The 12,087-nt window shown below is 43.2% G+C and overlaps 1 protein-coding gene across 4 annotated transcripts in view; it reads right to left on the reverse strand.

Moving 5' to 3' along the window:
- Positions 1–12,087, reverse strand: part of CNIH3 (cornichon family AMPA receptor auxiliary protein 3) — a 122,780-nt gene that overhangs the window by 44,897 nt on the left and 65,796 nt on the right. For 3 of the 4 annotated variants that reach the window (XR_005214801.1, XM_037822966.1, XM_037822988.1), the window contains exons 2-3: positions 11,398–11,466; positions 7,083–7,172 (exon numbers count right to left, since the gene is read on the reverse strand). Coding sequence is in view for 3 of the 4 variants with exons in the window: in XM_037822966.1 (XP_037678894.1) it covers positions 7,083–7,172; positions 11,398–11,466 (159 nt within the window). In the remaining variant the exon portion in view is untranslated. The remainder of the gene's footprint in view (positions 1–7,082; positions 7,173–11,397; positions 11,467–12,087) is intronic. The other variant, XM_037822981.1, reaches the window with a different exon arrangement.

The raw sequence follows: 12,087 nt of genomic DNA on the forward strand, positions 1-12,087 counted from the left end.
CAGGACCTTAGTAGATTCGATGCAAGCTGAAGCTTGGAAAAATACTTGGACATTCCCACTCTTCTTCTCTTGTCTCTCTCTGTGTGCCCTGAGAATAAGCCTGGGCAAGGCGCTGGAGGACCAGATGCACAGCAGAGCCAACCGTCCCACCTGAGCCCATCCTAGATTATCCAATAATCCGCCAACTGCCGGACACATTAATGAGTCCCTGCCAAGACCAGAAGAAAGCCCCAGACAAGTCCAGCCAAGATCACTGGATCCAACCAGAGGACCTGCAGACACATAAGAAATAATAAATGGTGGTTGTTATAAACCAGTTTGATACCTTATTATCATGGCAATAGAGAACTGATAAGGATAGATCCAAGCAGCTACCTAGATTCAAGTGCAAAGCCAGAGCCCATATGTCAGGGATTTGTTGTCAACTCCTCTGCTTTGACCACAGCTACCCCAGAAGAGAAGTGAAGTGAGGACAGGGTTCTCTCTCCAGCCCCTTCCAGTTCCTGGTCGCAACCCCATGACAGGACCACTATTTAGGCAGTGAGTAAAATGTCCCATCTTTCCCTCTGACTAACAAGGAATTTGCCACAGAAAGCATTTGAAAATAAATTATACATGAGACACGGTTTCTGAACTAAGTTGCAATTTTTATTCCAGGATATTTTTACTTTTCTTCAAACATTCCCTCCAGGGGTGTGAACAACCCTACCAAGAAGTTAAATGGAAATAGAAGAGACTTAAAGGAATCTACTTGGCACCATCAAAGGTGAGCCAAGCATATTATAGGGTCCCTGGGACCCTGTGTGGCTTTCAGTATCGTAGCTTCCCTTTAAAATGGGCTGAGCAATAGTACTCTAGTGGTGGTCCTTGCGGGGTGTGTTTCAAAGAGAATCGACAATCTCCTGTATAATGTGGTGATTTAAAATGTGGACTCTGATCAGACAGACTTTCCCTCAAATACCAGCTCTGCCATCTGTGAAACATGAGATCCTGGCATATAAATGTAACTTCCCTAAGCCTCCATTTTTTCATCTGTTAACTGGGACTATTAATAGTGCCTACTTCAAGGGTTGTGGTGGGGATTAAAAGTGTTAATATTTTTAAAGACATACAGTAATCTCTCAAGAAATGTAAGCAGCTATTACTATTACCATGTTCTAGAAATCCCCCGAGCAACAGAGAATTCTCATTTGGACAACGTCTCTGAGTCAAGGATGGTCTGGTCTCTCTAAGGCATTCCACACAAGTGCCTCTGAGTTTATGTGTCCCTCCTCACTGTGATATGTCTCTCAATTAAAATAGACTATTCCCTCCAGAGCCCTGCAAGAAGAACTACATTAACAGCTTAAAAAAAAAAAAAAACCACTTGAAATCAGATCAATCCCTGGTGGCAGGAAGTGCCAGTAATTAGAGAAAAGGTGCCATCTTCACCATTCTTCCAAGTGATTAATGCATGATAAATATGCACCAAAGCGACATGGGTCTTTCTCTGGATTCTGGTATATAAATGCATTTAGTAGCCTTCTTGTAAGTCAAAGAAATTGGGACAGAGCTTTGTAAATTTTGAGAGTCAGCAGAATGGCTGCTCAGTGACAAAGAATAAAATCATTTTTTAAAAAAAATTATGTTACTTTTTAAAACCTTAAAAAGAGAGCTAAGATCATATGTGAAAAAGTATCAAAGACAAATCCTTATTTATGAAAGCTGCTGCGTACGTATATACCTATATTTCTTCTGCAGTTCTGCACTAGAATGCTACTTTTGTAAAGCATGAGAAATTCATGTTGCTTTGGATTCACAGCTCATCTCATTAGAGAAGTAAACTTCTATACTAATGTCATAATAAATTTTTTACCACATTAAAAAAATGTTTTCCCCCTTGTAAAAGTGTCACATGCTAACTACCAGTTAGCAATTGCCATAACAATGCTGCATTAACAAATGACTGCAAAATTCAGTGGCTTAAAACAGTTTTCACTTGCTCATACATCTGCAGGTTGTCTGGGGGTCACCTGACCTAGTGGGCTTGGTTCTGAGCTACAAGTGGCTTCAGGTCTGCCCCCACCACTTCTCATCCTCCTTGTACTACTGGGATACCCTTGGCAATGTCAGAAGTGCAAGAGGGAGAGCCATGGCTTAAAACTTTCACACTCAGAGTCCTGCACATATTCAGCTGGACAAATCCAGTCACATGCCTGAGCCCATCAGTGGAGAAGCAAAATACATTCTGCTTCTAGTAGGAAGACCTGCAAAATCACATGGCAAAGGTCGTTGATACAGGCAGGGCCAGCGTGTGTACCCTGTGCAACCACACAGGCCCCCATGCTCAGAAGGCCCTGTTACAGATTGAATGGTGTCCCCCAAAAGATGTGTTCAAGTCTTAATCTCTGGTCCTGTCAACACGATCCTATTAGAAACGGGATCTGTGAAAATGTTATTAGTTAAAATGATGCCCGACTAGTTTAGGGTGAGTCCCAATCTAATATGAGTGGTGTTCTTATAAGCAGAACACAGGAAATTTGGTCACTGACGTAGGGACAAGATGGACATGTGACAGAGGCAGAGATTGAGTCATGCCATGGGTTGCCAGCAAGCCACTGTCAGAACCCCACAGACTTCAGAAGAAGCATGGCCTTGCCAACACCTTGATTCAAACTTCTAGTTTCCAAAAGGGTGAGACAATAAATTTCAATTGTTTTAAGCCACCCAGTTTGTGGTACTTTGTTACCCTTGGAAACTAAGACAGGCCCCAAGCTTGGTTTAATGCTCTTCTGTCAATGTCCTAAAATTCTTAATTTTTTAACAAGGGGCCATGCATTCCCATGTTTTCACTAGGCCCTGTAATTTCTGTAGCTAGTCCTGGATACAGGGGAGGGTAAAGAATTGGGAACAATAATGGCAATCTTCTCATTTAATAAATGTGACTCTTTACCGTGCAAATGTCATGTCAATTTCCCATCTCCTCCAACGTCTGCTTACAGAACCACATCATGGAATTTCTGCAATGGATTCGAGTTTATACTCATCGTTTCAATTTACACCTCCTCTAAAATGGAGGTGTGTGGCTCTGAGACGCATAAAAGGGAGAGGGGTATAGGTGGCCATTATCATCTCTGTGTTTTCTTCATTATTAAACCTGGAGCTCCTGTCCCCTCCCATGGGTCTAATTATAGCTCCTCCCTCCCCCCACTGCCCACTCCTCCTCTTCTTCTGCATCCCAGTGTGACAGCTCAATGGAAAGAGTAAAAATTATGCATCCACTAGAGCTTTCTACATTCACAAATGTCACAAAATCTGTAGTGGGATTGCATACAGTGTTGGGAAAATCAGGCCATGAACTAGAGAATCACAGAATTGTAGAACCAGAGGGACATCCCCAAACCATGAAATGAAGTCCCCCTCTCTCAGGCAGGCTCAGTCCAATTCAAAACCATCTCAGACATACAGTTGTCTAACTTGGTCGAAGAGACATGAACATCTCACAGATAATCCCAAGGTTTGACGACAGCTGCTTAACAAGAAAGTTTCCGTGTTCTCATGCCAGTATCTGAGGGCTCTCGCTTAAGCTCATTTCCTCGAACTGTCCCTTGAAAACAGACGCAATAGTCCTCTGCTTACCTTCCTCCTGAAGAGGATAAAGGCGGCCGATAAACCACCCTCTGTGTTCCATGATACTTCCTGCTCCCAAACCCGTCCACAGAGCCTATAACAGAGTATCACAAGAACCAAGTGGCTCTTGCCATGAAAAATGAATCATAAGCACAGGTTGACACAAGAATCCTGCAGTTCAGACAATTACCCAAAGAACACATTTTCTGATAATTATAGAGCTAAAAATGGATCCACTTTGAAAATCCCTTCCTTTTCCCAGAGAAAGCTGAGGAGGTGGTTTAACAACAATCAGCTGCTGAGATGCATCACATTCTGGGGTGTTTAGGAGACTAGTTCCAAGAAATTTCTTGGAAGGTACAGTTCCCAGAAGGTGCTGATGCTAACGAGACCCATTAACCCTCCCCATCATCCCCAACACACACACCCAACTTGGGAATCTCAACTCAGAAGCCCATTCAGAATGAGAGAGACAGGAGACAAGGAGCCCCAGCCAGTCCTACCTTGTGCTGTGCTCAACCACTGAGGGCAGTGACCTAAGAAAATGGGAGGGAGCTGTCGGGGGGATGCTGCCAGCCAAGGATTACATCAGCCTGATTCAGCATCAAAGGATGTGTAAGGGGTTTTAGGCAGGAGCTAAGAGTTAGGATAATAACATGTAATATGCACTGAGCACGTATGAGCTAGATACACACATATTACCTCATTTAATTCTCACAACAACTCTCTACGAGAGGTTCTGTATTATTACTCTACACCCTCCCTCCGAATTTTAGCATCATAAGGTGACAGCACCTGCTGCAGGTTACAGACGTAATAATGGCAGAGGCAGGATTTGGAAGCAGCAGAAGACTGCACACATCCCACCACCCTATACCACCTCTCCAGGTGAAAGAGCCAGAATTGACTGGGATAACACATTAATGAGGTTAAAATACAGGCTACAAATAGGGCAGAAAGCATAACATAAAGGAAAGAATGTGATAGGAGAACCTGTAGGTGAGTGACCTTCTGTGTCAATAATGAATACAATATAGAGTTAAAATCTATATTCAAATACAATCCTTATGTACTTAGTAAATGTAGTAAAATAATAAATGTTGTGCTATGCCAACATTTGGGCATAGCAACATATGGGAATGAAGAAACGAAAGGAGTATTGACTATCCCAGTGTTTTCAACAGGAAGAATTCAGGTTATAGAAGTGCCAGAAAGCACTCATTCATTCATTCATTTAATAAATATTACTAAGTACCATCAATAGGCTGTGCACTATTCTATGTTCTCTGTTACTGGATATGACCAAACAGAACAAAGTTGTCTTTCCAGAACTTACATTCTAGCGAGAGGACACAGACCTACACTTCCAGTACCCAAATGTGTCTGTGAGAATCGCAGAGTTACCAAATGAAGCTAAACATGTGACGTACAGCAAGATCTCAGTGGCCAGACAATTAGAAGAGCAAACAACTTGAAATTACATTCAGAAAGAAATCATGCTGGCATCAATGAAAACAACTACAGTTATCCAGGGCACACTGAAACAGAGGCAAAGAACTATAGAGCCAAGCGTTAAAAGGATAGACATGCTTGCAGCAAGACAACTGGAGCTCAAAGAAATACAGCTGCAAGCACGTGGCTTGTTTCTTTCTAAGTTAGCCAGGGGGTGCTCGTCACCCCAGTGCAGCTCCTCGTGGGAGTGAGAAAACCATTAGGCTGTGTGTGTGTGTGCACGCCTGCAGTTACAACACCTAAAAGTCTTTGCAGTCAGTGTTCCCATGTTCTTTGATGTCTATCTTAAACTTTCCTCTCTGGTATTTCCCACCACAAAGAACAGTAATTTCCTTCAACTTCACAGAAGCAGCATGGGTGGAAAGAAGCATGGGTAATGAAAAGGACAAAAAAAAAACAAAACAGAAAAAGGTACTTGGAGCACAATGTTTACTGGAGTAAAATGCCTCAGTCTACTGTTTATAGAAACATATGCAAACCATATGCAAATTTGCAAATAGGAATGCTAATTCTTGCATAGCCTGCTTATTTTCACATCCTTGGCTTTGACCTTGGAAAGGTTCAGTACTGTATGGCTGTGGGCAGCAGACCTTGGCAGAGGCAGTCAGATGTCCATTGCCTACCAAAGGATGAGCAAGGCTCCAATGTGATGGATATGGATTATCACTACGCCAGAGAACACAGAATGGTTACCCTCGGGATGGTCAAGGGGGAATAAAGGCAACTTGGAGTTTGAAAAACAAGGTTTTGATTTAATCATGACCCAATTTTAACCCACTCATGCATTAGTCTTAAAGAACATACCATATGGAGGTGATGGCTAAAGCAGGTTGTATGTGCCCAAGTTATTATCTGGGAAAATAATTCACAGATTCATGAATTACCATTAAATTTAACCATTATTTAATTTTCTTAGTTGTTCTTTGTTCCTTGGATCACTAGTATTTTCATGTACAAGTGTTATCTGAGCATACTAGCCTGCTGTGAAATACAAGATGTGGAACTCAAACATACAGAGTTCCTTAGAAAATATTACAGGACAAATTGTTAACTAGAAAAATAATTGGCTTCTTGGTTTTAAACTCTCTTTCCAAATGAAAGGTATCATTATTGAAATACAGGAAAAACTTCAAGCATTTGTAATTTGTTCCCCTTCTCTCAATGTCGACACAGCATTTAGTTTTTCTCTTTTTCACATAAGACTCGAAATCTCCTTTTGGGCAGACAGATAGCTTTCCTGTGGTCTGTAGTCTGTCCACTCTGGACAGAGGTCAGGGATGTCCTCTGGCTAAAGGATATAGACACTGCTTATTTTACCTGTGAGCTGCCATTCTCTACACTTCGCTCCAAAAAGTGTCATTCCTGACTAAAGTGAACAGACGGGTCTCTCTGCACAGGGGTCCCCCAATCATGTCACAGAGTTGTGCTAAACGCCAAGCTTGAACTGCCAGTGACCACGTGAATATGCCCGCACACACACTCTTCCGGAATGAGTTCAGGGCAGCTGGGACCTACTACCCCCTTTAGTAACAGCTCCCCCATCTCACCCCTCTGAAACTCCCAGCGATGCTGCCCATCAAATTGCAAAACTAAGTGGCAGTCTGAAACCTCAAAGGAAACCCAGCATCTAGTTAAGAACTTCCCTAAGTCGGCAGGGAGGGAGCCTTCCTGAGCCCAGCAATAGATGGAAACAAAGGGAGTGAGGCAACACGTCAGCTCTATTGCCATCCATCACCATGCAAAGATAAAAAGCACTAAATCCAACCAGAGAGCATTTGCAAATACCCAGTGCTGCCCTGACACTTTGATTGAAGGTCACCCCTTTTAATTAGCTCCTCTCATCTCTGTAGGTTTCCAAAGAATCGAGAGCTTGCTTCCACCTCCCCCTCCTCTGCCTTCCTGACAGAACTGGAACAGGCAACAAGTGTCAGCAGCCTCTTTGCTCTGTGCCCACCCCTCACCATGGGCTTCTCCATCCTCCACCATGCAGCTCTTGCACTGACCTTTCGCAGAAGGAAGCAGATGCGCTCGATGTTTCTCAGCCGTTCCCTCTGTCAGGGGTGCACGAGAAAGAAAGGAAGAAGGAGGTTAGGTATTCTGTTGAAAGAGCCTGAGACGCCCCCACATTCAGACCCCAGAAGAGGAAGCATTACCTATCAGAGACCTCTCCGGGCCACACGGCCAGCATGCTCCTACCCAGTAGCTTATCTAGCAAAGCTTCCAGCTCTTTTCTCTCCACCTTGCCATAGTCATTTGCTCTTCAGAGAACTCTCTCAGCAAACAATGTGGGCTTAGCTTCCCTCTAAGCCTGCAGCCAGCAAACGTTTCTGTATTTTTTCTATAGGCAAAGCTTATCTCAGCCTCCATGTGTATGTAAGATGGTCAAACTTCAGAATTGGCACCACATGTTCACAGAACTTCCTAAAGGCTGCAGTCTGCCTTCCCAGGAGGACTTCCTATCTGGCTCTCAAAAAACATTACGTGCCCTGATTAGTGCCTAAGATAGGTAAGTTCTCTGCCTGTTTGCTTTATTTTTCTAAAGCGAGTGTATTTGGAGGAAGCAATCTCCCCACTAAATTAGAGACCAACACCCCCCTGCCCTGAGGCTAAGTAAGACTTGTCAAAAAGTCAAAGTCCATCTCTGCAGTCTGGATCACTGCCAAGTGAAGGTGCCTTGTGTCTGGGCAGATGACAATGCTCACATCAGGAAGTACCTAGTGTTGCCTCCCTTTTCCTGCAGTGACTTGCATGATTTCCAAAGCCATGCTGAACACAGCTGTGGTATCTCCCAGAGCTTCGTTACCGAGGCAAATTGGTTGCCATAGATTTAATGGTAATGAGATTCCTCCTGAATCTGGAGAGGACAGGTGGCTGGGACACTTCAATTTCCCTAATTGAATCATAAATATAGTGATTCCCATGCAGCCTTTAAGTCCAGAGGAAACAGCCCACATTGCGGCAATTTAGTGTCAGGCTGCAAACTTCTCAACACAAGTGCACATGTATGTACACACAAACACACACACACGTGCATGCACACATACAAACATGCACACACATACAAATACAAACAGTCACACATACACATACACACGGTGGGCCTCCAGGCTGCCTACATGGAGGATAATCAAAAGGACTGGGAGACGCCAAGCGTGAAGGAGGGGGATACAAGACACACCCCAGATTCTTCCCCTCTAGTCCAGATCCTCTGGCCCACATCACTCATTACTTTCAAGCTACTACATGCACAGTGGGGAAATGATTAACATGAGAAACCAGGGGGAGAACAGAGCATTCCTCCTCCTTTCCTCCCTTGGAAGGGAGTCACCCAGAGGGTCCAACAATATTTGATGCTTTAGGGGATCTTAACTCCAAAAAACCAGTGGGCCTCCCTCACGTTCATTTAGGAACGCCATCTCACTGATTAGCAATTGTTTGTAGCACAAGTCCTTTCAGGACTCAAGTTACCAACCACTGAAGTAGCTTTTTCAAGCCAACTGAGCCTAAAATGCTGCTTGCGGGACTTTGTAGAGGACCAGAGAGCTTGAAGACGAGTTAAATGAGGCATCCAAAGCGTCTAACTTCCTACCAGGGAAAACCATAATAAGAATTGGGAAAATACGTCTAATGTTCTTCCTTTTAGGATTTTTATGTTTTGTTTCCTCAATCCCAGAGAAGCAACCTTTCCCAGGGACATCTAGGAGCATTATTCTGACCATTAGATATCTAAGCTTTAAAAGGCCCAGATTCTTTAATTAATTAGTTAATTAAAAGTGTGGTTTTAATAATAGGAGTAAAAACAAAGTTGAGATCTGACTTCTATGCTATACAACTTTACCCTTCAATATTCATTCATTCTTTTATCAACAAATAGTACTGAGCACCTACTATGTGCAGGTTCTGTTCTTGCAGGACCTTTAAGAGAGGTTCCCAGTGGAGCTGATACTGGTCCTAATTTTCTTTCTTCTGTCTAAACTAAGAGAGCTGCTGTGGTGAGGTGGAAACTGGCTCCACAAAAATGCTAATGGCTACACCAATCACCTCCAATCCAGTGTGAAATGTGCATGATGGAATTGAGTGGCAGGACAGATTTCTTCCCTAGCATATACTCCGGGATCATACAAGAAAGCTCAGGATGTTTCAAGTAGCAGCCTTGTAAGTTGCACCCAAACAACTGGGATGAAGGGAAGCAGACTCTTGACTTCTCTGGCATTTCCAAAATGGAAGGTCTCTCAGGAAAGAGCAGATTTGTACACCTGGTAGATACTGACAAGCCAGGTGTGTTGTGATGGTGCCAAATACAAAAACATCCAGAAAAAAAGTGAGATCCAGGGCAAAACTCTTTTAAGCCTAGCAGATAAGAAACGAAATGAATTTTAGTAATTATAAGTTTCACAAAGTAAAATAATTTTCAAGTGGTATCTTAGGGATTCTTTCAGCGTGCAACAAAATTCTGCTTTACACAGGGTTTGGCTGTATTTCATAGAATCAAATAATTCAATGCCAAAGGGAATTCAACTATTACAAAGCCAAGTCCCTTAAAGAAACAATGTAGAGTAGGTTTTAAGAATGCAGGCATTGAGCTATGACTCCCTAGACCAGAGGTTCAATTTCATGGTCTGTAAACTGGGTTAATGATGCCTGTCTTGCAGAATTGTTGGGAAGATTACAGATTATGCATAGAATGTTCTTATCATATAGTAAAAACTCAGAAAAGCACAATTCCAATAATAACCCCCCACTTTACAGAAGGGGAAACTGAATGGTCCCACCAAATGCTCTATTGGTACCACCCTAAGAGTATGTCCTTCTTAAGCAGGGCTGGCACTAAGGGAGAATAGACCTCTTTACCCTGTCACTAAAGAATGATGCTATACATTTTCTAGGTTAAGATGGTAGCATGCTAAAGGAGCCTGGCTTTTCTCTACAACTTCCTACTGAAAATATCAACAAATCCATTCAAAGAGACAAAATCCTGCCCTGGCACTAGAAACCATGACCTGGAAGGGACATACTCGCATGAAAGATGCATGTTCCCTCCTTTGAGCCTAACAGTTTAGCCTGGAATAAGTTTGGAAAAGGCTCTGTCCACACACATGGTTGGTCCCTGGCTCTGGACCCGGGCTACAGTGACCAAACAACCAGACAGCCAGTATCTACCCTCACCCAACAGAAACTATGTCCTCCTCCTCTGCCTACATCCAGGCCTCCTTTCTACATCCAACCAGAGGCTCCCAACTGAGGGCTTAGCAAGGGCAATGGAAGGGGCAGCAGTGCAGTGCCAGATGAGTACAGCAGAGGAATAAAACTCTGGGATCAGTTCATGCTGGGGCAGACGTTCACATTCAGACTGCATTAGATTCCTCAGGGAAGGGCAAGCTGGCCTCAGGACCATGGAGCCTCCCGAGAGGAATGCACACGGGCAATGGATAACGAGGCTAGGAGCTCTGTACATCAACCCACTCCCAAGTCTTCGTCTGAGTGGAGAGGGCAGAGCAGGGAGGGCCACTAATGGTGGTTACGTACCTACAAACATGCTGGTAAACATGGAGCCACTCTGCTTGTTCAAGGATGCGTAATGGAAAAACACTAGCACAAGCCCTTGAGTGAGACTCGACAGCCACAGCACAGCAGACCCTTCCCACCCAGATGACTGGGACTTTTACACTTGACTTGCAAGAAATCTCAAGACTTCAGCTGCCTCAAGAATGAGCAGTCACCTCAATCAGCTTGAGCCAGGCAGAGGCCGCCAAGGCCGATGTATGTTCTTTTCCTTTATTCATCCCACTCATCAAATTCCCTGCCCTCCATAAAGAAAAAATGCAGTTATGAGACAAGCTGTAACATGGAGGAACCTTGAAAAATACTCTCAGTGAAATAAACAAAAGACACATAAGGACAAAAGCTATATGATATCACCTCAAAACGATAATTAGAAATAGCAAATTCACAGAGATAGAAAGGAGGTTAGAGGTTACTGAGAGAGGAAATATAGGGGAAGTAAGAAAGGGAGAGGGTCGTAAAAATAAAAGAATTTGAAAAAATAATAAATTAAGAAGTAGGCCTATGAGACAACTAGTCTCTATCATAAGTTAGAACTCTAAACTAAAAAAGGGTTGAATATGGAAAAATAAAATTAAAGAAATGAAGAAGAGGAAGAATGTAAAAAGAAGGAAATAGAGGCTATTATTCTGAAAAAAAACCCTTGCACTTCTTCCCAGGCCCTCGTAAGCTATGGAGACATCACCCTTCCCAGCACCCGCGCTCACTACTTACTGCGTGAACAGGGTCGCACTGGTCTATGGGGCTCTTAAAATCCGTCCTTAACTCATCAAAGGCAATTATCTGAAACAGAATATGCAGGATGAAGATGTTAGTGCAAAGGTGCGTCAATACACAATGTCAAAAACTGATTTGCTTCAAATTAAAGCAGAAGGGAGAGGGTATAGATGAAACGTGATTGGCCAGGAATTCCTTACTTGGCACAGCTGGTGGCAGTTACATGGGGGTGGTTATATTATTCTGTCTACTTTTGTGTATGCTTAACATTTTCCAAACTTAAAAAAAAAAAATCAAACTAAAAACTTTTCAGCCTTCTGTGCTTTACCAAGTTGTAGGGAAAATTCTACTGAGGTGAGGGCATGTTGGGGTTTGAAAAGAGGCACAAAAAAACTAAAAACTTCCAACCAGAAATTTCAGTCTCTCTCCTTAAAGAAGGGCTATTTATTCCTTATCTCTGTTCATTCTGGTGGAAATGCTGATGGGAAGTAAAATGGAAGGAAGTCAGGCAAAAGGGAGAAAGAAAAAAATAAGAAAGCAGAGTTAACAGTACTAGAAATAACTAAGTCCCCCCACGTCCACAGACGGGACCGTCAGCTCCCACAGACTGGACAGCTTAGTCCATGTGACTTTAGTCCTAAAGTTCATCTGGACAGAGACTCGGGGCTCCCAGAGAGCACCGCTTTC

Source organism: Choloepus didactylus, chromosome 2, assembly GCF_015220235.1.
Source record: "Choloepus didactylus isolate mChoDid1 chromosome 2, mChoDid1.pri, whole genome shotgun sequence".
NCBI classification, from domain to species: Eukaryota; Metazoa; Chordata; class Mammalia; order Pilosa; family Megalonychidae; genus Choloepus; species Choloepus didactylus.